This window comes from Squalius cephalus (genome assembly GCF_949319135.1).
Source record: "Squalius cephalus genome assembly, chromosome: 12".
In the NCBI taxonomy this organism is placed as follows: Eukaryota; Metazoa; Chordata; class Actinopteri; order Cypriniformes; family Leuciscidae; genus Squalius; species Squalius cephalus.
Window position 1 is genome coordinate 17,217,173 of NC_137133.1, and position 26,415 is coordinate 17,243,587.

The 26,415-nt window shown below is 40.7% G+C and overlaps 1 protein-coding gene across 1 annotated transcript; it reads left to right on the forward strand.

Moving 5' to 3' along the window:
• Positions 1–5,075: 5,075 nt before the first annotated feature.
• Positions 5,076–25,903, forward strand: nid2b (nidogen 2b (osteonidogen); the record flags this gene model as incomplete). The annotated part of the gene is made up of 19 exons (XM_079887433.1): positions 5,076–5,270; positions 5,526–5,801; positions 6,758–6,984; positions 14,451–14,851; positions 14,937–15,182; positions 15,283–15,483; positions 16,753–16,977; positions 17,094–17,240; positions 17,404–17,532; positions 18,024–18,146; positions 18,886–19,122; positions 20,197–20,421; positions 21,729–21,898; positions 22,001–22,130; positions 22,504–22,675; positions 24,842–24,999; positions 25,377–25,500; positions 25,604–25,710; positions 25,822–25,903. Coding segments are annotated over 19 exons (3,495 nt in total). The 3' UTR covers positions 25,824–25,903.
• Positions 25,904–26,415: the final 512 nt, after the last annotated feature.

Genomic DNA, 26,415 nt, shown 5'->3' on the forward strand with positions numbered 1-26,415 from the left:
AAAATCTGGTGGAATACGAGTCTGTGTTGACCTGCGCTCTGTAAATAAGGCTGTTATCCCTGACAAGTACCCATTATCCACACCTGAGGAGCTAACCACTCACTTCTATGGTTCGACGGTCTTTGTGAAGCTGGATTTTCCGCCAGGGTTACCTGCAGGTGTCTCTCCACCCTACCAGCTCACAGCTCACAGCTTTTGAGACCTCACAGTTTTTTGTCACACATTTTAAGCAGGAGGGCTGGTAAAGATATTGTCTGTTTTGTTTTGACATATACAAATGAAAAGTTTTGTAAATGTTTTAACCTTACTGCTGTGTAATGAGAAACGATGTCTATAACTGATTCAGTTGGCCCAATTTCCCAAACCATTCATCCAGTTCTCGAAACAAAGACATGTTTCTCAAAACGTTTAACACATTTTACCTGTTTTCATGCACGTTCCAGTTTTCTCAATGTTTTCTGCAAAACTCTACACAAAAATGCCCTCACTTTGCACTTTGTTCTCATTCAGAGAACACAAACACATAATATAATTACCTCAAGTGTCACACTGTGAACTCAAATAGCACACATTTATCCATGTGTAAACATTACAGTTTTTTTAAACTTGCTTACACACTAAAAATGGTACTTGAGGCCGACTCAATGAAACCATTCACTCATACAGGTATACCTAATCTTCAGACCAAGTCTGCAAAACTGCAAGCACATTATATGTGTTTTGTTGGAGTGTTTTAGTTATTCAACAAGAAGTTCAATTTCACACCAGACCTTGAAACGATAACCTCTTTACTCTTTTGTGTCACTTACACTCACAACGCATGCGCACACGGAACCCCTGTAACCTTGGTTACCCTGGAAGCCTTGCATTATAATACAGCATTCCCCCACCCCCATAAAGAACTACAAAAATTGTGTTTCAACTTAAACTATAGTTGAGGAGAGATGGCTAAACACCTATATGTGAAAGTCTGTGATAAAGTCTTTCAGGTATCGCAGGATGAGCCCTTGCTCGAACCGGTCGACTCTCCGATGCCGCAGACTGCGGCACATCCTGGCCACCCTAATAAACGTTGCGCAGTGGCTAAAGGGGTTGAGGCCCCAGTGCTGGCAGAGGTTGCGGGGCCTCCCTGACAGGGGAGCCTTGAAACTCCGGGCCTGGCCGTGGCTGTACTGGCTCCAGTGGAGGGGCCGGAAGGAGCATGCTCTGTGCTGCTCTCCCACTAGGCTCCCTCGCCCATAGGGCACTGGTTGAGAGGGGCCGGCACTTTCCCCAGTCTACTAGCATGCCATTGAGAGCCATCGCTCAACAAGAATGTGGCAGACTGTAACTGACGATCCACCTGGAGCTGCTACGGTGGGGTCTGCGGACCCGAACCCAGTCCATCACTGTTATCTTAATCTCCTTGACCTTGTGCCTCTTGTCAAAGCTGTCCTTCATTCGCCTCTGGTTTGAAATTACAGCTGCTTTGGCTGCTAACCACGTGCCATTCGCTGCTGCTGACAAGTCTCGAGTTCTGAGTCTGTCCAATGGTAATTCCATCTCCCGGCCGAGCATAAACAGAGCAGGAGAGGCCTGGGTGGTGTTATGCTTGCTAGCTCTGTAATGCATCAAAGTTAGGTTGAGTGTTGTTTGGAATGTGTACCCCTGGACCAGATGTGCACGAATGCCGTTCTTTAGGCTCTGATTGAACCTTTCGACCCCGCCGTTCACTTGGGGGTGGTAGTGTGCAGCCCGGATATGCTTAATTCCCTTATTGCAAAGGAAAGTGAAGAAGTCTGCAGGTCCATTGTCAGTATTTATGGCACGGGGCATGCCCCAGCGAGCAAACAGGCTGTCCATCATCTGTGTGATGGTATGTGATGTGACTGTTCCGGCTGGTCTTACCTCAGGCCATTTAGAATGGAGATCGTACACGACCAACAGAAAGCAAAAGAATGGTCATGAATTTCCCCAAAAATGTCCAGTTGAAGGTGCTCCCATGGGCCATGGAACAGGTTGAAGAGGGGTTGGAGGAGCTGGTAGTCCAGTCTTCCCACTGAGGAGACAAGGTTCACAGTCCCTGACCAGCCCTTCAATGTCGTGGTCAATGCCTAGCCACCAGACCAGGTCCCGGCATCTTTGCTTGAGCTTAACGATGCCCAAATGGCCCTCATGTGCCATTGATAGGACACGTGCATGCAGACTGCCCGGCACCACTGCACAGAGGCCCTTGGAGACACAAACATCACCCCAGCAGGACAGTTCATTTCGCACTTTAGCAAAAGGTGTCAACTCCTCAGGCATCCATGCTGGCCACCCCAAGTGTATATATGTGAGGAGTGTTATCAGTGTGGGGTCACACTTTGACTCCCTCTGCAGCTCCTCCAGAGAGACAGACGCTTTCAGAGGTGCATGGCCATGCAATCTGGATGAGTTCTGGTTCCATGTCATCACTCCCTGGCGAGGCTGTCGGTGTGGGCGCATCAATGGATCGAGATAGAAGATCAGCGACCACGTTGTCCCTCCCTGGTGTGAATTTGAGTTGGTAATCATACTGCCTTAGGCGCTCACCCCATCTGTGCAGACGTAAGGGTTTATGACCTGAGCTGGAGGCTGACAAGAGCGTGGTCAGAGCCTGATGGACTCGACGATGGAGGATGAAACGAGGACCATAGAGGAAAAGGGGCCATCTTTCAGTTGCCCAGATACACATGAGGGCCTCGCGTTCACAGACAGAGTAGGGTTGTTTCGTGGGGGTCAGAGCTCTGGAGGCGAATGCTACTAGTTTTTCCACTCCAACCTGCTCCTGTGACAGCACCGCTCCCAGGGCCTGTGTAGATGCATCACAGGTGACGATAGTCTGAATGTCAGGGTCAGGGTCGAAGTGGGCCAGGACAGGTGGTGCTGTAAGCTGGGACTTCAGTGTCCGGACGGCCTCAGAGCATGCTGCAGTCCAGTTCCGTGTCTTCTTTTTTTTTAGTAACTGGCGAAGTGGTGCTGTGGTTCGGGAGTACTGAGGCAGGAAATGAAGGTAATAGGTCGTCATACCCAGAAACGAGGCTACCTGGGAGGCAGAAGTGGGCTCTGGGATTTTTTGAATCGCTTCGATATTTGACTGAAGAGGGACGATGCCCCTAGATGTGAGACGGAACCCTACAAAATCTATCGCTGAGGTTGCAAACGTGCATTTCTCTCCATTCAACGTAAGGTTATGTGCCATGAGAGCACTGACCACCCTACTGAGATGAGACCAGCAAAGATGGAAGTCATCACCTTTTGAAAGCAGCTGGGGGTGAAGCTTATGTGACAAATATATACTGCCCTACAAAGCAAAAAGGCAGTAACTACGCAGAGTGCAGAACTGAGAAAAATGACTTTAAAGTTATTCTGTCATCCAGCCTAAGTAGTTGTAGGTAGATTATTGGACATGTGGCTGTTTTGTTACTTTATATTAGCTTATTCTTTGTATATATCAATCCTCATATTTAATTTGATATTTTACCCCTATTTTGCAGTTACTGTATTCTTGCTTTGTAAATTTGCTTTGTATTACTTACCAAAAACGTGGCACAATACCAAGGAAAAAGGCAGTAACTACAGATTCTCCAAAAGCTATTACCATTTTTCTCCAAAACGACACACATTTGAGATAAGATGTTTTGTCACATAACAAAGGATGCCTTGAATGTCATGAAAATGATAATAACTCATTTTTGACCAAAAATGCAGTTACTGCCTTTTTGCTTTGTAGGGCAGTATATATATATATATATATATATATATATATATATATATATATATATATATATATATATATATTTTTTTTTTTTTTTTTTTTATAGAAATGGCAACCACTATATAACTTTCACTATGACATCATTAATGGAGCAAATTGTGCTCATAGAGCACTCATGGTATATTGACATGGAAACTGGAGTTCCACAGGGATCAGTACTAGGACCATTTTTAATCTCTCTTTATTGAATCACAAGCAAATTTATCAAATCTAATGGCTTTCTTTATCATTCTCATGCAGATGATACTCGGTTAAATCTCTACTTCTACCCTCTGACAAACAGGTTTCACAGCATTTCTGGAAGACATTTCTGTGCAGATGAATGAAGCAAAAATGACTGAAAACAAAGCAGCTGTTCATCCTAGGCAAGTTCCAACCATTGGCAAGACCATGTCATTTCAATAAACAAACTCAACCATCTCACCCACTCAGACAGCCAAGAGCCTTGACAACGACCTGTTGTTTGCACCTTAAATACCACAGTCAAGACATGCAGATTCCTCCTGCAAAAAAATCCAGAACATTGGTAGAACAATTACATGGGCTCTACATACAGTATTCCGAGTGTTCAAGAGCAGTAACCGATGCAACTGCAGAACAATATTGTCTTTCAGTGACTGTATAATTTATATGTATTCATTTATGTAAATAAAGGACATTTTATAGTGAACTTCCGGGACTGTGTCACTATTGTATTATTTAAATGAAACTTTGTACATTTAAAGGGTAGTTCACCAAAAAAAAAGTCATCATTTACTCACCCTCATGTCTTTCCAAACCTATTTATTTCCTCTGTTGAAGAAGATATTTTGAAGAATGTAAGTTACCAAACAGTTTCAGTTCCCATTGCCTTCCATTGTTTTTTATTCTTGTTGTTTTTTTTGTCCAACTCTTATTTTAAGCCAATAAAATATGTTAGGGGATTCCAAGGGTTCCAAGAATTAGATAACGTTTTTGAAAATTATCTTATTTCTGTGAATGAAAGTAATTTTTGATATTTAATATTTAAAATACACATTTCTTGAAGCAGGTGTCTGTTTGCAAAAATCATTTTCTATTCTCCATAAGTAAGTGCAAGAAACCTCTTTATTATTTTATCCATTCTGTTCTATTCAACCACATATGAGCATTGGATGATGCTTTGTACTCGCCTACTAAAACCCTCCCATAGACATTTTGAATGTGGTTTGTGGTTGAGGCATCCTTTCATTTTAAATCACCACATGGTCACATCTCATGAACTTCTTCTGGGACAATTATATTCAAGTGCTCCAGATCGAAGCTGCTTCGTCTCGAAATGAAGAACTGCTGGGTTTTTGCTTTACTTTTTACAAATGTTTATTTCATGAATGCGATTCAAAAGGACGCACTTTTCCCTTTTGGATTATCTGAAGGCGATTCAGTTCTTCAAGAAGGTGATGATGAACTGTCTGAAGCCCTGACGCTAAAAAAGCCATTACAGTTCTACAATGTGCAGTTCAACGTTCTTTATGTAAGCCACACTATTTTATTTTCATTGCCATTACATTCTAAAAAAAAAGAAGAAAAGTTTTATTTCCCCATTATTTTAGCATGCATTTTGCATATTCAACCAGATCTATTGAGCATGTGGAGTCTGAAGCTTAACAATTAATTGAATTGCTATTTGTTGTCATACAAAATCATGAGCAAAAATTGTAAAATGCATCCAATTATTACAATATGATAAGTCTTGAGTTATCACACAGGGATCTTCTCCATTCCTCAGGTTGCCACAAATGGCTTCTTATCCCTTCAGCTTCCTCCTGAAGAGAGTCAGTATTTAAGAACCATGTTTCCCCTGAGCTTCTCAGCCATAGCACCTTTCCTGACAGACATTAGTTCGGGACATGGGAAAGGATCTGTGTTTTACCGTGTGGAGGAATCATTGGATGTATTAAACTGGGCTTCTGAAATGGTGCAGCGTGGTTTCACTGGTTCTACATTTAAGTCCAGCCACACGGTCATCGCCACATGGGACAACGTTGCTTGTGAAGAGGACAGGCTATTCCAGTCACCATTTTTACATTGTGTAACAGTCTTTTGTATTCCTTCATCATGCCTTTTTGGTTACACTTTATTTGGTAACACTTTATTTTACAGTGTTCTTGTTACATATGTTACATTATACCGTATAATAACATTAAATTATGCATAATTAGATTAAATTAACCCTCAACCAAAACCTAATCCTACCCTAACCCTATAGTTAATTATTATTACTCAGTAGCCTACTTAAACATATAATTACAATGAAATAATGACACCTTAAAATAAAGTGTAACCCTTTATTTTAATGTGTCCATGTTACAGTGTATTTATACATTTACGTACTGTGTAATAATAATTAACTACATGTACTTACTATAGGGTTAGGTTTAGGACCTGGGGTTTAATTTAGGGTTAGTTGCATGTAATTATGCATCATTTATAGTTATTTATATTTATAGTTATACTTTAAATGTCCGCCGGTTCCCGCCTCCTTCTTCCCATAACAACGAACTGTGTTACACTGGTGCCGAAACCCGGGAAGAAGGAGGAGGGAACCGGCGAACATTTAAAGACTTTACTCTTTACTCTTCATAATAAATCAACAACAAAATGAAAGTAAAATACAGCAGCCCCTCACGGACGACTGCTTTCACATAATAAAACATAAAAGCCACAACAAAAGTCCAGGCATGTCCTCTCTCGCTCTTCACTGTCGTTGCTCCTCCTTTATGCTTCCGCTCCTCCGTGAGAGATACGAGACCAGTGCATCGCTCATCAGTAAATCACACCACCGGCCTCGTGCCGCTCTCTCATGGCCCTCAGCCTCGTCCTGCTCGCCACATACATGTAACAAGGAAACGGTAAAATAAAGTGTTACCGCCTTTTTACCTAAATGTTTCAAAGAAAGTTATGTTTTGATTTTGTAATGCTATTATCAATATTAACTATGTTTTTCTGACCTGCATGCAGGTAACCAGTTTCCAGGTTGTGTTGGCTGGTAATAAATCAGATACATATGCCTTGTTCCTGTATCCCAAGGATGAGCAGCAGATGCTAAATATCAGTCACAATTATACTAACATGTCAAAAGGACATGCTAAACTTCAGGTTGGTTTTAGTAGAGGTGATACATCTACCACAGAAGAGCTGTTCTACAGTCTGATTGGCTCTGATGAGACAACCAATAACCTCCAAAAGTGAGTGCATGAAACCTTTTTTTATTCTTTTATCCATTTCAAGTATCTCTGCAATTCATTAACATTACATATTTAATGCTGCATTATAGGTTTATTTATTTTTTGATTATTGTTAATTCATTTGAACTGATAATACAATAAAGTATAAAACATGATAAAATATCTAAAATGTATGAATCCATTACAACATTTCTGAAGTAAAATTATTTAAACATGACAATTAAGGTTACTTCAGGTTGTAAAATGTCATGTGGTGCAATTCTCCCAAACTTTATGATATTTTTAAAAATAAGTTTTTCACAGTCATTTTTAACATATACTTTTCTTCATTATGGACACTATGTTTTTGACTACACTAAATGTAAATATATATATATATATATATATATATATATATATATATATATATATATATATATATATATATATAGTAGTAGTAATTAACATTAACCTATAGGGATAAATGTTGTAAATGCTTTACTTTAAGTTTTGATTTTTTAACATAAGTTAACTCTGTTAAAGGGGGGGGTGAAATGCTATTTCATGCATACTGAGTTTTTTACACTGTTAAAGAGTTGGATTCCCATGCTAAACATGGACAAAGTTTCAAAAATTAAATTGTACGTTTTGAAGGAGTATTTCTGTGCCAAAAATTGTCCTTCCGGTTTGTCACAAGTTTCGGAAAGTTTTTTTCGAGTATGGGCATGTGTGACGTCAGATGTAACGGAATTTCCTTATACGGGTCCTAAGGGCACTTCTCCGGTAAGATCGCGGGCGCGCGCGCACTCGTACACCAGAGCAAGAGAGCGAAAGCAGTACCTCATCTAAGCGCTCTGCTCGGCTTTAGGGAAGTCAGTGTCACCAAAGAAGTGGGTTTTTGGTTGCCAGGGCAAGACAAACCTGCACAGATTCCCAAAGAACCCAGCGTTAAGGGAATAGTGGATGCAGTTTGTTTTTCCGGGGCAAAAACGAGTTGAGCAAGACTGTTTCCCTGCATTTCGACGATGATTGTTTTATAAACAAAGCCCAGATCACGGATTTGCAGATCGTCTAATGCTTAAGGATCGAGCAGTCACAATGATAAAGGTCCGCAGTCGTGCGTTGGAACCGCAGGCGGTGAGTAAAACTGTTGAACAAATGTCTCTGTGTGTTGTTAACGTTACTAGCTCGGCGCGTTAGCACAGCTTTAGCACATCGCCCACACGGCCCGCCCCCAGCCGCTCGTTTTTTTCCGGAAAGACTCGGTACAGTCTATCTTTCACTTATAAATATAATAAAACTAAAGACTTTTTGGAGATATGAACGATGCAATACTACTCTATAGGTACTCAAGATTAACAGGAGATTGAGTGAAAATGAGCATTTCACCCCCCCTTTAACATGAACTAACAATGAAAAATACTTCTACAGCATTATTTATCTTAATTAATGTTCATTTCAACATTTACTAATACATTATTAAAATGAAAAAGGTCTGCAAAGTTACAAAGCACAAAGCCACTCCAAAGGGAGATGTTCTCTATATCAGTGTGCACTGTTTCTGAACTCCCTGAAACCTCCATTGCCTCCATTGTCTCCATTGTAATCTTGAGTTTTCTTCCCATAACGTACAAAACTCTGGCAACACTATATGCCTCCGCTTTGGGGCACATCTGTAGCGAGTGTGTTTAATCTATGTTTGTTTTTTCAACACGTGCAATATAATCATCAGAGATGCATGCGATTACATTTGGAAATGGGCAAGCTTTGCTTTGTTCCCAAGTCAAGTCATCTTGTCAATTTTATAAACTTCTGTAAACCCAGCCAGTAAAATCACAATGAAAGCATCTAAACTGGAACATTTAACGCACACACACACACACACACACACACACACACACACACACACACACACACACACACACATATATATATACTGTATACCGTATACTATATACTGTATATAAAAATATATATATATATATATATATATATATATATGTGTGTGTGTGTATATATACTGTATATACTGTATGTATACTGTATATATATATATATATATATATATATATATATATATATACTGTGTGTGTATATATATTTACTGTGTATATATAACAACCTCAAGGCATCCACTTTGTAAACAATAATTTACGCACTAAATTTTCTAAACGCACGCATTTTTAAACTCTCAAGACAGATTGTTTGCCATGCAACCGCATTTTTCGCTTAATATTTGCATAAAGTCTAGAACTGATGCTCTTGGCTGCTCTCAACGCGTTCTCAAGTCCGCTGTCAATCCCACAATGCACCGCACGAGCGTGAAGCTTAACTTCCATAGGAAAGAATTGAAAACACTTGCTCTGCTCTGCTCGCTCTGAGTCATAATACATAAATGAGAATCTCTTAGCTTAAAGGCAAATTTTATTTCACCGAGTTAGTTTTCACAAAAAAACTGGACGCATGCTCTCAAATTGACAGTGTTTTCTTATGAATTGGCTCTGCTCTCCCTCAGATAATTGTGTTGCATGCTCCAACTTTCCTGTTCACTCGGGGACCCATCTTATTTTTAAGAACACGTATTTTTAACGGTACAGCCAACTTCCATGGTAATTTAGCTGTACAAAACAGTCTGCTTAATATCAAAAACTCTTACCTGTGGTCATGTAATTTTTATGTTTGATTTCGCCTATGGAGCCAATTAAAGGTCTGTTCACACCATGTCGTAATTACCGCAATTACATGATTTCAACAAAAAGCGTTCATGTCCTCATAGAAGCGTTTTTTAACTTCCAATTTATCATCTCCATCACAGGCCTTCCATTTTTTCCCGATCTACATAGCTCACTATACCTTGGAATATACCTTATTCTTCCCGTCTCTTTAGTCCCCAGGTGCATACATATTCAGATATAAGGGGACTGAAGGAACATGGTTATAGGTCGATGCCCCGGGTTGAACAGACGCTCGCGAGCTATCTGTCTCCCAGTTCAGCATCGTCCCTGAAGGCTCCTGTGCTACTCATTAAACCTTTAAAAACTACATCTAAATTAGTGGGCAAAGCTTATACTGCAGCAGGTGAAGCTGGAGCCTGTCTTCACACTATGGCAGTGCTTCAAGCCTATCAGGCAGACCTGTAGGGGGATCTGAACAAAAGTGAGGGTGTGGGTCCCGACGAAATTCGAGAACTTTGTCAGGACACAGATCTATCTCTCAGGGCTACGAAGGAGACCGCTCGTGCTATTGGGCGGTCTATATCAGCCCTCATAGATACTGAGAGGCAACTCTGGTTGAATTTAGCAGAGATAAAAGAGAAAGATCGGGCCTTTCTGTTAGATGCTCCAATATCTCCTTCTGGTCTCTTTGGCGACTCAGTAAATTCAGTTGTCGAGAGATTTCAAGAAACTAAAAAACAATCAGAGGCTTTTAAGAAATTTCTCCCTCGCTAGGTTCAGCCCCCTGGGGATGCTGGACGTGAGCATCCCCAGCCGAGCTCCTCATTTCGCACACAATAGAAAGAGAGTGTCGCGTCTCGTGCCCCTCCTAATAAGTCATGGGGGCTGAGCCGACACTCTCAACCGAAGTCTTCTAAGCCAAAGCCGGATCTGAGGACTGTTCTTATGGCTAAGAAGGCTTCGGCTCATAAGCGGTCCTGACAACACGTGCGTCAGACCGTTGAGGACAGCCCTAACCGGGGTGGAGTGGTGTTCACCTCAGCATACGTGCCCGTTCCATTTCGGGGTCCTCAGGGGACCGTTCTGCCAGCCCCACCACTCTTGGTACCTCGGGGCGCAGCGGTCTCCAGCGAGCTCTTGGCTCAGTGTCAACTTGACGTTGCATAGGAGAAAATATAGAAATAAAAAATAGAAATTGACTAATACAATGTTGGCAGTATGATGGCAGTGAGGAGTGGTGGTGGTGATGGTAATGAAGATGGTAATAAATAATAAATGGTTACTTTGCTTATGCATATACACACACACACACATACACACACACAAACACACACACACACACACACACACACTCAGACTCGCGGCCTCTGAGGGGGGTTCAAAAACAGTCAGTTCGGTTGTTTCCTGCCAGGATGCTTCAGGTCACCGAAGTGGCTGTTACAGTAACACCAGAGGCGAGTCTCGAAAGACTGGTACCCTTAGTAGATTTTCTGACAGAGTGGAAGAATCTGCCAAATATATCTCCGTGGATCCTGCAGATAATAGAGAAAGGTTACAGAATCCAGTTTGGTTCTCCTACACCTCGTTACAACAGGGTGCTACTCACGTTAGTACATCCGGAGCAGGCTCTGGTTATGGAGCAAGAAGTAGAGTCTCTATAAGTGAAGGAAGCTATAGAGCAGATGTACTTGTCCGACAGAGAATCGGGGTTTCAGATGGGGGGGGGGGGGTTGCATCCCATTTTATATCGTTGTCTGTTGAATCGTGCAGTCAAGAAACTCAAGTTCAAGATGCTCACACTCAAACAGATCGTGACTCAGATCAGATCCAAGGACTTGTTTGTCACCATAGATCTAAAGGACACATACTTCCATGTCTCCATCCTCCCTCAACACAGGAGGTTCCTGAGGTTTTCTTTCGGGAGCAAAGAATACCAATATCGGGTGCTTCCATTCGGTCTAGCTCTATCACACATTCACGAAGTGCATAGATGCAGCTCTGGCCCCGCTCAGGCTGCAGGACATGTGCATTCTAAACTATATCGACGACTTTCTGGTCGGAATCAGAGCAGTTAGCGGTTCGGCATCGAGATGTCGTCCTCGCTCACATGAAGAAATTGGGGTTGAGACTCAATGCCAAGAAGAGTGTGCTTTCTCCACTACAGAGAACCGCTTTCCTTGGTGTGGTATTGGATTCAGTCACGATGCGAGCCACACTAGCGCCCGTTCGTGTAGCTGCTATCCTCACAGCCACAAAAGAGTTGAAGCTGGGCCAGTCACGCACTGTGAAACAGGCCTCATGGCAGCAGCATCCAGTGTGATACCCTTTGGCCTACTGTACATGATACCTTTGCAGTGGTGGCTGAGGACCAGAGGGTTTTCCCTGAGGGGAAATCCACTTCGTATGATCAAGATCACGCGGCGGAGTATCCGTGCCTTGGTTATATGGAGGAAACATTGGTTCCTGTCCCAGGGTCCGGTGCTGGGAGCTCTTTGCCATCGAGTTGCTATCTCGACAAATGCTTCCCTCACCGGCTGGGGAGCGGTAATGGAAGGCCGCTCAGCTCAGGGTCTGTGGAGGAGTCATCATCTCTCTTGGCACATAAACTGCCTGAAGATGATGGCAGTCTTCAAGGCGTTGAGACATTTTCTTCCAGACCTGAGGGGCCATCATGTGCTTGTCCGTACAGACAACACATCGGTGGTCTCTTACATAAATCGTCAGGGGGGTCTGCGTTCGTGTCCACTCTGCAAACTGGCGCACCGGATCCTCCTGTGGTCCCTAGGGAAAATACTCTCTCTGAGTGCAGTGTATATCCCAGGGGGGCAGAATATAGGAACATACATCCTGTCGAGGCAGGGGCTGAGGCCAGGGGATTGGAGACTCCACCCCGAGGTGGTGGAGCAAATATGGGAAGCTTACGGCCAAGCAGAAGTGGATCTGTTCGTGTCTCAGTGCACGACACACTGTCCATTATGGTTTTCCCTCACTCAGGCCGAGGCTACGTCTGTACGCATTTCCCACTGCCCATCGTAGCACCATGCTGGCTGAGTCGAATTTGGTTTGCAGACCTAATTCATCTCCTCGACGGCCCTCCCTTGGAGATCCCGATCAGGAGAGACCTTCTGTCTCAGGCAAGGGGCACAATATTTCTCCCCCGGCCAGAGATTTGGAAACTATGGGTTTGGCCTCTGAGGGGGCACAACTCATAGAGAGTGGTCTCTCAACTGAGATTGTTGAGACCATCCTAAGCTCTAGAGCTCCAGCTACGAGGAAATTATATGCACGAAAGTGGAGAGTGTTCACTTCTTGGTGTCACTAGCATCAGAGGGATCCAGTTAACTGTTCAGTTAGTACAGTACTCAAGTTTCTACAAGATTGCTTTGCATCAGGTTTATGCCCATCCACCTTAAAAGTCTACGTGGCGGCCACTGCGGCTTGCTCCAGTGGGTAGTACATCATTGGGTTGAGACCCCCTGATCATAAATTTCCTTCGTGGCACCTTGAGGCTGAGGCCTGCAACTCGCACTAGGGTGCCAGCTTGGGACCTGGCAATAGTTTTGGAAGGCCTGTCAGGTGCTCCTTTCGAGCCCCTAGAGTCGGTTTAAGAAAAATTTCTGACATTCAAGACCATCTTTCTTCTAGCTATTTCGTCCCTCAAAAGAGTCTGAGACCTTCAGGCCCTTTCAGTTTCTCCCACCTGCTTTGAGTTTGCACCCGGGATGGTCAAGGCATTCTTATACCCTAAACAGGGATGCGTCCCTAAGGTGCCGATCAATATTCCGAGGCCTATTGTGCTGCAGGCTTTCTGTCCTCCTCCGTTTGCTTCTTCGGACCAGGAAAAAGTGAATATCTTGTGTCCAGTACGAGCACTGGATAATTATGTCCACAGGGGTGTCCCTTGGAGAAAATCATATCAGTTGTTTGTCTGCTTTGGATCACCTAAGAAGGGTCTTCCAGCCTCTAAGCAGACATTCAGCAAGTGGATAGTTGCTACTATCTCTCTTGCTTATGAGTCCTCTGGCCAGCCGTGTCCTTTGGTGGTCAGAGCTCCTAGGAGTATGGTGGCCTCTAAAGCCAGGGGTTTGTGATGCGGCCGGGTGGTCCTCGCTGCTCACATTTGTGAGGTTTTATAGCCTGAACCTGGACGCTGCCCCAGGGTCTCAGGTGCTTTATACTTAGATTGCAGACAGTTTCACATACAGGCAATTGTAAGTATGGCGTATTGGGTATTCTCGTTCCCAAGGAGTCATCAACGCAGCGCGAGTTCCCTCGAAAGGGAACGTCTCAGGTTACGATTGTAACCCTAGTTCCCTGAGAAGGGAACGAGATGCTACGTCGCTCTGCCATACTTCCTGAATCCCTGTGATTGACTTTGCTTCGGCTCTCGAAGCTAACGCCGGTTGCACCGGATGTGCTTTTATCCTTTCCTGGTCATGACGTCACCCGCCTGTGGCGTTCACTCTTTCCATTGGACTAGTTGATATACGTGCTTCAGACGTAATCACGCGTAGGCGTTCCCAAGGCGTCATCGACGCAGCGTCTCGTTCCCTTCTCAGGGACATTGGGTTACAGTCGTAACCTGAGACATTTTTTTAACATTCAGGCATGAAAACCTATTCTAATAGACAGCAAAAACAAAATCAAGACTTTGAAAAAGGGCATAATAGGTCCCAATTAATGCATTAGCAAAAGAGACCTTACTGTAAAGTGTTACCATACATGCTGTAAAAGAACTGTTCATTGTTAACTCATGCTAACAACAGTGTTAACAAACTGAACCTTATGGTAAATTACCTATGCAACTCTCAGGGCAGGGAACACCGGGTTAAATGGACTGTGGATTTTCCACATCGGAACCAGCCGCTTCCCATTCCAGAAGGTAGTTCCTGCTTCAGTCTCCAAGTCTGATTCTGGTTTTGGTAGCTTGCGCAACACCACAGATGAAGATTTCTACATTACAGAAGAATCAAACACAGCTGCAGATAAATCTACTTCTGGGGCCCAAATGGACACCCCAGCTTCACTGGTTCAACAGCCATTAAAACCAAACCAAGAACTACTACACGCTAGTTCAAATAATGGAACCAAAATGTGTGGCATGCACTTGAAATTCTGCTCCCAGGATGGTTACTGCACAGACTATGCAACTGGTCCATGCTGTCATTGTCGTTCTGGTTACTATGGGAGTGGCAGACAATGTTTACCCATGGGTGAGTTTAGTATGTTCTTTTCATATCATTTATTATGACTATGATACCATCTATACAAAAGTGGAAGATACGATTGTTTCTACAGGTATTTCTCAGCCTTTAAGTGGAAAGCTGAGTGGAAGTGTTTCTGTCGGAGACACTAAAGCTCAGCTAAACAATGTGGACATCCATGGCTTTGCTGTGGTGGGAGAAGGACGCGTTTACATCTCCATCAGTCCTGTCCCAGCTCAGGCAGGTTGGGCTCTGATGGTTGTGAGCCCGCTGGTCTCCATATTTGGCTGGCTGTTTGCTCTTGAGCTCCAAAACCATCCAAATGGCTTCAGCATAACTGGTATTATTGTTTGTTTGTTTTTTTCTAATCTGAAGCTCCATTACATAATATTTTTACAGTTGTCATGTCACTCTACTGAAGAAAAACATATTTTCTTCAGGTGCTGAGTTTTTTCATTGGGCAGAACTGGTTTTCAGCCCACAAGGCCAGCGTGTTACCATTATTCAAGAGGCTAAAGGACTGGATTCATTCAACCACTTGACATTTAACATAAGGATCAATGGAGATTTACCTACCATTCCCAGTGGTGCTAAAGTTCATATTCTGCCATATAAAGAGACCTACCAATACAACCAATCAGGTAATTCTTGTAAGCAATATTGGAGGGTATGACTAGGGTTCAGTAATTCCACATGATTTTAAGTGTGATATTGTTTTTAAACAAACAGTTCAATAAACAAGAAGTTTATACTAACATACGTTTTAGACTCCATATCGCCGATCACTTTGTCTATTTGTGCTCCTCCAAAAAAAAAATAAAAAAATTCCAAACCTGTAAGTTCACTTAAAAACCAATAAATCCCCAACACTAACGCACAGACTGACAGTCTGGAACTCAAAACAGAAATAGGGAGTATGGAAGCCCATTTCTGCTACATAAGAAAAAATAATAATTTAGTAAGTCATAATTATAACATATAAAGTTATAATTATTACACAAACAGAAAACTGAAATGTGAAATTATGATATACTGACTAATGTCACTATGAGATAAGTCAAAATTATGATATAAATAATCATGACATAAGGTGAAATTATGAGATGTCATAATTATAACAAAATATTTTTTTATTTAGTTATGATTTATCTCATAATTTAGATTTTCTGTCATAATTATGACTTTATATCATAAATTCAAAATAATGACACATTAAGTCATAATTTTGAGATAAAAAGTCTTAATTATCACATAAATGTAGAAATTATGAGAAAAAAAAAACATAATTACAAATAATGTTAATTGAGAAAAGTCAATTATGACTTATGGGAAGTCTAAGTTCGATGAAATAACTCTGAATAGAAAAGCAAACAACGATCCAACAATACGAAACAGTGTGCTATGCAATGAGTGCTACAAACAGAGGAACTTAAATAGACAGATAATGAACTAAATGATAAGCAGCTGTGACGATTAATCAGTGTCCATAGAAACTAATGATTGACAGGAAACTAAGACAAAGGAGAACATGTGACTGAAAAAACAAACTAAAAGTCCATGAAAATGGAACTAACTGAACAAAACTGTGACGGATACACAGCAAAACAGTAAAATGTCCTTTTTTGTCCAAAATAATTGAAATGTCAATTCTTTTGGACTAAACATCACCACCCCTTGGCCCATCAAATTCTTGAATTCTTATACATCAGATATTCTCTTATATTACCTGAAGAATTGTTTATTCCAATAATGATTAATAATTAACAAATGTAACTCTTTATTGGACATTTGTGTCTTTTATCATAGAGCTGTCGCATGTTTTAAAAGCCATAAGCCACTCAAGTCTAAAGTTAGTGTTTTAATATGTGTTCTTTGAGCATTATGGGATATGTATTTTGTTTCTGGCTCAGTTGTGACATCATCATCACTGCAAGAGTACATGGTGGTGTCAGAAAATGGTGGATCCGAGGCGTTCTCTTACCGGCTACACCAGAATGTAAGTTTCCGTAACTGTGAGCATGGCCCATGGACCATACCGGATTTTCAGCAGGTGAATGTGGAGCATCTGATGGTCACGTTCACAGAAGGAACCACCCTTAGATATGCCATAATCAACCAAGTGGGACCTGTAGGAGGTTAGAACATACTGTTAACCAAACCATTCTACAATGTGGGTCATTCTCAGTTCTATTTTACATAATTCTGGATCTTGTTGAGGACTTTGAAGATTTCTTTATCTGTATGTTATCAGGTGAGCTCCCTGGGCTTGTGGAGTTGAACCCCTGTTCAACTGGGAAGCACCATTGTGACCCCATGGCCCTCTGTCTGCCAGGGGACGGTATTCAGTACCACTGTCAGTGTGCCATGGGCTTTCAGGGGGATGGACGCAACTGCTATGGTACAGATATTTCAGTGTTCATCTTTGTTATATTTTGACATTGAGCCAAATGCTTAATCTCTATTTCCCTTAGAGACTGTGTGTCATCTTCTGATGCCTTTAATAAATGACTGCCTAGTTAAAGTGCTGAATGGCTCTCTTGGATTTTGAATCTGTGATCCAGATGTAGATGAGTGCGCTGATGGGCTCAGTTCCTGTGGTCCTCACTCTGAGTGTGTGAACATGCCAGGTGGACATCACTGCCACTGTGAACCTGGCTATGAGTTTGACCTCGATTTGCATGTGTGTGTGGGTAAGTGTTCTGCGTTTTGTAATGTGTGTATGAAAATTTCAGTGTTGTGTGTTGCATTTGAGCGGCCAGATCATCCAGGCTGAGACACATCTGTAAAAATCTGATTGCAATTATAATTCATACCGCCTCCAAATGTGGTTTAAATCAGGTTTGAAAAAAAAAAATCTGATTTATGTTGTTGTTGTTTTTTGTTTTGTTCTTCTGTCCAGACTTTTGAAAACCCATCTGGATAAAATCTGTATATATAAAAAAAAAGATTTTTGCTGGCTGTCTAAACATAGCCTTAAACACCTGTGTTTTGATCTGGAGATCCTGTACTCTTATGCAACCCATATCGCATATTGCCGGAGAAGTGTTATGTCATAAATGACGGAAAATTCTGTCAATGATGGGTTAAGAAATATCATGCTAGAAAGGGTGCTGTTCCAAAATTCAGCAGTTAATCATCATTAGCAGCAATCATCGAGGCCCATCATTCTCTTCTTTTGCAGATATCGACGAGTGTTTTCTGCAGCTCTGTCATCCGTTTGCTTCCTGCTCCAACACCCAGGGCTCGTTCCACTGCCAGTGTTGGCCTGAATACAAGGGCGACGGCTTTCTCTGCCAGCCACCACGTAAACCACACATTTATCAAGGAACACACAATGCTTCCTCCCCTGTCAGCTCAGTAACAGACTGTTCTCTTTACTTATAACACAGAAGAAGTTCAGCAAACAAATCAAGTCAAATATTATGTTCATTGTCGCTTTATAAACCAATCGAAAACAAATGCGTTGTTTAATCATTCATGATGTGGTTGAAAACAACTAGAACATGTTCCCGGAACAACATCTCTTGTTCCAGGACTTCGATTAATCACATCATTGCATGTACTGAATTCCCATATATGTGACCCTGGACCACAAAACCAGTCACATGGGTCAATTTTTTTAAATTGAGATTTATACATAATCTGAAAGCTGAATAAATAAGCTTTCCATTGATGTATGGATTTGTTGGGATAGGACAATATTTAGCCAAGATACATATCTGAAAATCTGGAATCTGAGGGTGCAAAAAAAATCGAAACATTGAGAAAATCTCCTTTAAAGTTGTGCATTTATGTTCGCGATTGTGCTGAATTCACTCACAAAAATAAATGTTTTATATATTTTTGGTAGGAAATTTACAAAATATCTTCATGGAACATGATCTTTACTTAATATCCTAATGATTTTTGGCATAAAAGAAAAATCTATAATTTTGACCCATACATTGTTGGCTATTGCCACAAATATACCCGTGCGACTTGTGACTGGTTTTGTGATCCAGGGTCACATATGTTCTTTGGTCCTATGTTTATTTCTACACTAGAGAAGCCCAAACCCTCATTAACTGTGTGCCAGCAAAACAGAGACAGTCTGCAAGAAAGTCTACGCATGTACCGTGGCCTGGAAGCCTTCATTCCTCAGTGTGATGAGAAAGGGCAGTACAAACCCCTGCAGTGCCTGGGCACCACTGGACACTGCTGGTGTGTGGACAGTAGAGGTCAGGAGAGAGTGGGTACCAGGACAATGCCTGGCACAGTACATGCCAACTGTGATCAGCCAGGTATGGATTTGTAGTTTCATTCCCTCACGGTCTGTTAGGATCAGGTTGATATTTTAGGATATATATTTAAGTTTGGGGAAAACTTTTTGAAAGAAGTTTATGTGCATGATTTCAAGAATACAAGTATTAATGTGTATAAAAAGGTTTCTATTTCAAATAAATCTAGTTCTAATTAACTTTATATTCTTTAAAGAATCAAATTTATTGGATACAGAGCTCCTAAAGGGACATGGTTATGAAAAACATATTTGAATGCTTGCGCACTCTTGCAAAACTTTTGCGTTCCCCAGAGAAACTTGAGATTATATTTTAACATAATTATTTTACACATACATATAGTGAATCTCAACAGAGTCTAGCATTTTTTTTTTTTATTTAGATATTTATTCTGCTCTAATATCCCAGTTCATTGACATTGAGGTTGTTAAAAAAAAGTTGCAATATGTTGCCAAAAAATCCGAGGCATTTAAAACACAAGGACACACTTCCTGTTCCTCACTGTTGAATTGCATGTGTTTTCCCATACAGAAAAAAAAAAAATTGAAATATATATGCTCTCCCATGCCCACATCCACGGCTGAAGTGGTCTATCTAAAAAATAAATTGAAAATGTGTTGTTTGTTTGTGAAAATGTTAACTTTTTATATTTCAAATGAAACTATTTGCAAAAGTTAAACCATATATGAACATATATGTAAACATATATGAAAATATATTTACATATATTTAACAAATATAATTTGTTATATTCAAATATATAACAATTTCCAATTTCAGTTTCAAATATTTGCATATATTCCAAAAATATCTTCTGAAAATATATTTCAAATATACTGTATTTCTTTTTGTGTATGGGTTGTGGGAGTGGTATGCACTTCCAACTATATATGACATAATTATCATGGGACAGCCTAACTGTAATTAACGCTCACATAGTCATTCATTGAGGCAAGATATATGGATGCGGTCAATGGTCACATAATTTAAAGAATTTCAGGAAAATGTCTTCACAGTGTTTTCCAAAAGAAACATTACTCAGTAAAATTGACACTGTGTACTGTGTCTCTTACTCAGCTGCCCTGGTTCCCCGTGTGGAGACTGTGTGCGAGCGCTGGAGGCTTTCACTCATGAGTCACTATAATGGTCAGCCGTCCCCTCAGGACTACATGCCCCTGTGTGACGCTCACGGGAATTTCCTGTCTGTGCAATGTTACGGCAACAGCAGTTTCTGCTGGTGTGTGGACCACCAAGGCGTGGAAATTATTGGAACCCGGTCCTACAATGATGTAAAGCCCCCCTGTGAGTAATGAAGTTATTTTGGACTGATTTCGCTGAAAATACCGAAACCAAATCGCAGGGGCTCCCCAAATGACGGCGGCCCCTAGAATCATCAGCACCTTTCTCCCTATAGCGACAGCCCTGAATTTCAACAAAAGTCTGATAACAGGCAGAATACTAAAGCCTATTTGCTCTGGATTAGTATTATCTGTCCTCGTGTGATTTAGAAATTATGCGCATTCGCACGGGATAAGCGAAGCCTGTGATTTTACTCGAATTTACTGACTTATCTCCGGATATGATGTCAATAAGCTATTGCTTGGAAATGTCTTGTTATTATAGGTCTAGCTGTATGATATATCATAAACAGAAGAATGTTCCTTACCCCATGCTGCTATACATGTCATTCATCTCCATCTAATCATTCTTTTTGTTTTTGCTCTTCTGGTGGTTTTCAGCTTTCTCTTTCTGCAAATTGTATAGTTGTATGGTGAGGGTATTGCGATATGACTCAGCCCCCAAAATACTCCAACACAGCCTCCATTCTTTGCGAAAGATGTGCACAGCAAACAAAACGCTTGACAAAATTATAAACGCCCCCGCCAAATCACAGAGATGCTGATTCGCACGGGACTAATATTATCAGAGGACCTCGGTGTTTGGCGAAATATGGTAGGTCAATTTCGGGGGAATTTTTACTTTACAAATTACAGACATGGCCTCGGGCCTACAGACATTCGCGCAGAATTAAGATCACAGACAACCTCCGCAATTATTACAAATGACTAGAGGTCACCAGGTAATACTTATCCCGTGCGAATAGGGCTTAAGATAAAGTGAGCAGTATTCATTTCATGGGATTTCAATATGGCTGCCCCCATGAGGGGGTGACCCTGCCAATTTTAAATATGGCAGTAACTGATGTGAGGGGTTTTTAATAATATTTTTCAATTAATTTTTTGGGGTTAAAACACTTTTTACTGTGTTACTTTGTACACTTTTGAAGTACTTCTCAACTTAGGCTACGTCTACATTAATCCGATACATTTGAAAATGGCGCTCTCCGTCCACACTAGCGGTTTCAGGCGTTTTCCAACATTTCAGTGTGGATGAGAAACTTTCCCAAAAGCTCACTGAGATGATTCAGACAGAAAAATAAATAATAAAGTTATGGCGCAATTCTTCTGACAGGATCATTTTATTTAGCAAAATATCTCACCATTCACCAGTGTGTCCAGGTCTCACTCAGTCACCATATGTTTTTTTTCCCCCCAAATCGTGTAGCCCTAGACTGTCATATTATAATGTTTCTTCTTTTTACCTGTCAGGTATCTCAGGTGATGCCCCCCCATTGAATAATGCATTGACATATCCTGTCATAAGCTCCTCCCCTTCAGGGCCTTCTATCCTTTATGCACAAGCCTCACAAATTGTAGTCATTCCTCTTGATGAAACAGACCCAGTTCAAGAAAAATCCACTGTTTTACTGGCCTTAAAGGTAGACCCTATTAACAACAATACATGATTATATCCAGATTCAAAACCTATTGCTGTCTTGTTCTAATTGATCGTGAAAAATAATGCTTGTATATCATTACAGGACTCTGTTGTGATTGGAATGGACTATGACTGTCAGGAGAACATGTTATATTGGACAGATTTTGGACGGCATACCATTAACAGAGTGGTCTTAGAATTTGGGTCTCAGCCAGAGGCTATTATCAGCCAAGGTGATCTATCTATCTATCTATCTATCTATCTATCTATCTATCTATCTATCTATCTATCTATCTATCTATCTATCTATCTATCTATCTATCTATCTATCTATCTATCTATCTATCTATCTATCTATCTATGCACCCATCCATCCATCCATCCATTATGGAGACTATAGCCACTAAGTTAAGACTGAGTCTTAAAAATTAGTCTGACCAACTCGTATAAGCAAGGGGTAATCAGTCTAACTTTTCGGATTCAAAAATTAGACCAATTTACTTTCTTTTTTCTTATTATTTGCTTTATGAATAACTTGTAAAACTAGTCTCAGCAGTTTATGAAACTGACTCCCAGATTCCATAATCATACAATGTGAAATTTCAGGCTTGGTCCAGCCAGAGGGAATTGCAGTGGACACTGTGCACAGGAAGCTGTTCTGGGTGGACAGTGGGAAAGACAGGATTGAGACATCTGGTCTGGATGGCAGGAACAGAAAAGTGCTGATTGATTCTGATTTGGTCAATCCCAGAGCCATCATTGTGGACGCAAAGAGTGGGTCAGTGAGATGAAATCAAAATCCTTAATTTGCTGTCTATGTATTTTAATATACAAAGTTCTGTCATGATACTCTAGATGGCACAGGCTGATAAGTCCTTAACTCAATCTCTGGGCACACGAAGGCCGTTCCTAACCCCAGTGATTTGAACTCTGACGTCCATAGTTCCCTTGTCATGGCCATAGAGACCGCTCTTTCTTGGATTCCTGCACTGCCAGCACCATCCTGCCAGCACCGCCCTGCTCACCTGCTCCCTACCGGTCATCTCGTCCGACATCATGGCGCACACCCGCCTTCCTGGTGTGATTCTGTTTGGCGTGAGGTCACTCACTCAAGGGGGGGGGGGGGGGAGTACTGTCACAATCACCTGTCACCTTGGAAGGCACAGCTTTGTATGATGCGTTGACATAATTTCCACTGAAACAGGAAGCTAAGGTGGGACATATTGAATGGCTCCTCACACTTTTCAAACAGCCAATAGCGTTTAGTTTACCTCATAGACTGCAAGTCATACTTGACAGCACCATGGAAGCGAATACGAGTGCTGATGATACGTTGGATTCAATTGATACTTTGCAGTCACGTGATATCTGGCGGGCAACGGTTAGTGCATCCAATCGCACAACAACTATCTGGCATGTCGTGTACACCTCAAAACACCAACTATTGTATATTAAAACTGGCAACGTCCTGGCAAGATCCTTGATTAGTTTACTGGTTTTCGTTGCTAGAGAATGACGTTCTTGCCCGCCAGCCAGTACAACTGACGTCACGTGCAAAGTATCAATAGTAGAGGTGTGGATATATTCAAGCCATTTCATTCTTAACCAACGTACAGTTGGAAAACGGAATAAAACTTGAGCGTTTGAGCAACCGAACACACACCTCCAACCCATATTGCTCTGTGACGTGTCAACAGTCGCTTTGGCCAGGTGGTTTTATAGCATAGGGGGCGGAGCTTTAGATTCTAGAGAGCATTTGATTGGACAGAAGATGTGATGAGAAGCTGAAATCCGTGGTGATGTCTTAAAAATCCTTGATCCATTTTAGCGGAAGTAAGGGACTGTACGTTTTGAATGTTTGTATCTCCTAAATGCGAATTTTGTCATTGCTTTCGAACACACCAGCTTATTCATAACCTTAAGGCTAACATATTCATACCAAAAGCTAAAAAACTTACATTTTGATTTCAGAGGGCCTTTAAAGCCTGCACCACACTCTTCATGATTGTTTGGTCTACGACTTGGACTATCTAATGCACTGGACTATTCTCTGTACTATGAAACTTACCTCTGTGATTGTCTCCACATCTTCATCTCCTTGAATTCTCTCTCCAGTCTCCAGTTTTCCTTGTGTTTGTTTCATAAACCTGTAAGTGAAGGATACATGTACTTAAATCTTTGAAGACAGCAACATTCTGGTATGTGTGTGTGTGTGTGTGTGTGTGTGTGTGTGTGTGTGTGTGTGTGTGTGTGTGTGTGTGTGTGTGGTGCAGCTCACCTGACCTTGGACTGTTCCTCGTCTTCTCATCAGTTGATATTTTCTGAAATACTCACCTTGTGCACTTAAAGCTTGTAAATAAACTACTTGATTGTGTATTCACCATCTCTCTGTGAGTCTGTTCCCTGACTACTGTAAATGGGATGGACCTATCAGCCTGCACCCTCTAGAGTTTTATGGTTGAACTAGAAATATATTCAAAAGTTGTGGGTCAATAAGAGTTTAATAAGTCTCTTGTGCTCATCCATCAGAAATCCTTTTGATTATGGTTAATTGATGTTCAAGAAACATTTCTCATCATCATCAATGTTGAATACGGAATAATTATGCTGCATAATATTTATATGAAAACAGTAATACATTTGTTTTCCGGATACTATAATGAATAGAAAGTTCAAAGGAACAGTATTTATTTGACATATAAATCCTTTTGTAACATAAACAAATTCTTTACTGTTACTTTTGGTCAATTTAATGCATCCTCGCTGAATTTCTTTCAAATTAAATCTTACTGACCCCAAATTTTTGAATGGTAGTGTATGTTATTTATTTTGTATAATAATGAGCATATACATTGACATCTTCATTATGTATTACTGCAATAAACATCAATATTCACTTACCTGTTTTGTTTGAAAGTGTTAATCTACTGTATGTGTTCTTCAGAACCTTATATTGGACCGACTGGAACCGTGATGCTCCCAAAATTGAGAGCTCAACATTGGAGGGACATAAGAGGAAAGTCCTGGTGCAAGTGGGTCTCATGTTGCCCAATGCCTTGACACTGGACTTCACCACAAATCACCTGTGCTGGGCAGATGCAGGTACGAGTCTTCTTAAAATATAATATCTGACTTTATCAGCTACATATAAGGCATTGTCACAAGTACTGTGTAGTTAAACCCAAATAAGAGCAAAATGCAGGAATAACATGAAACTAGAGACTTTAATGAACATGGAGAATGAATAAAGCAACTTTACATTTAACATTGACGACGATGAACCCAGAACTGAGAAAACTATGGGCTTATATACACAGTAAATGATGATCAACAAAACAAAGAACAGGTGTGTAACTAAATAAAACAAACAATGTCAAGAACTCAGGCATCCAGAAGAGTGAAAACAAAACCAACACTGAACATGGCTGTTACAATCATATGCAGTGTAATATTAAGATAAAAGTCAACTAAATCCCCAGGCTCAAAGAAACTGGAGTGCATATCTCCAGATGGGACTCAGAGACGTGTGTTCCAGGATGCTTTGGACTATCCGTTCAGCCTGACCGTCTATAACAGCCACTTTTACTACACTGACTGGGAGAGGTGAGTCTCTGACACATGCTTATCCTTGCAGCTCTATGGATTTGAATTAACATGATCTGGCTGGCTCAGTGTTTCCTTATTCATGATGAGAATGTCCTTACAGAGATGGGATACTGGTGATAGATCAAATCAATAGGAAAAACACATCTTATGTCCCTATTCAGCAGTCACACTTGTATGGGATTACAGTTATTCCATCACAGTGTCTATGTAAGTATGCAAATAACATATATATTTTTTGGGGAAAAAAATAATTATGAAAGCAGTACAGAATTCCTGATCACTCTGTTTGTTTCTGTTTTTTTTTTTTTTTTTTTATAGAGACCTGCAGACTTATGTAGACTATATGGATTTTTGGTTCTGTAACAGAAATGTCAGAAAATAAATAAATGACAACGAAACTAAACAAAATTGACTGAAAAATGATTTGGCATTTAAGAAAATTCCACCCAGTGTTATTTTAGTATTATCTATATAGTTTTTAGTAATATTTTGAATTAGTTTCATAGTTTAGTAATTTGACCATGTGCTTTTGTCATTTCTATTTGTAGTTTTTTTTTTTTTTTTTTCAGTTTTAGTTTTTATTTATTTGTAGTGAGTAATTTCAATGCTTATTTTCGCTCTAATTTTCGTTTATTTTCGTTCAATTTAATATATTAGTTTTAGTTACTGATAATAATGATGCCACCCTAAACAACCTAAAATACTGCCTGAAGTTGAAGTTCAATATTTTCACCAATAGGTTGCGCCGCTAACTAACTAATTGAAATAATAGTTCAATACTAAAGACTGAATGGTTCAAAATGCTCCTGTGTAAGTGTGTATATAAATTAAACAAGATGAAGATGACAAAGCAGATGAAGATTTTTTTTTTTATTTTTTTTTTTTTTATTTTTTTTATCAGATAAACCATTT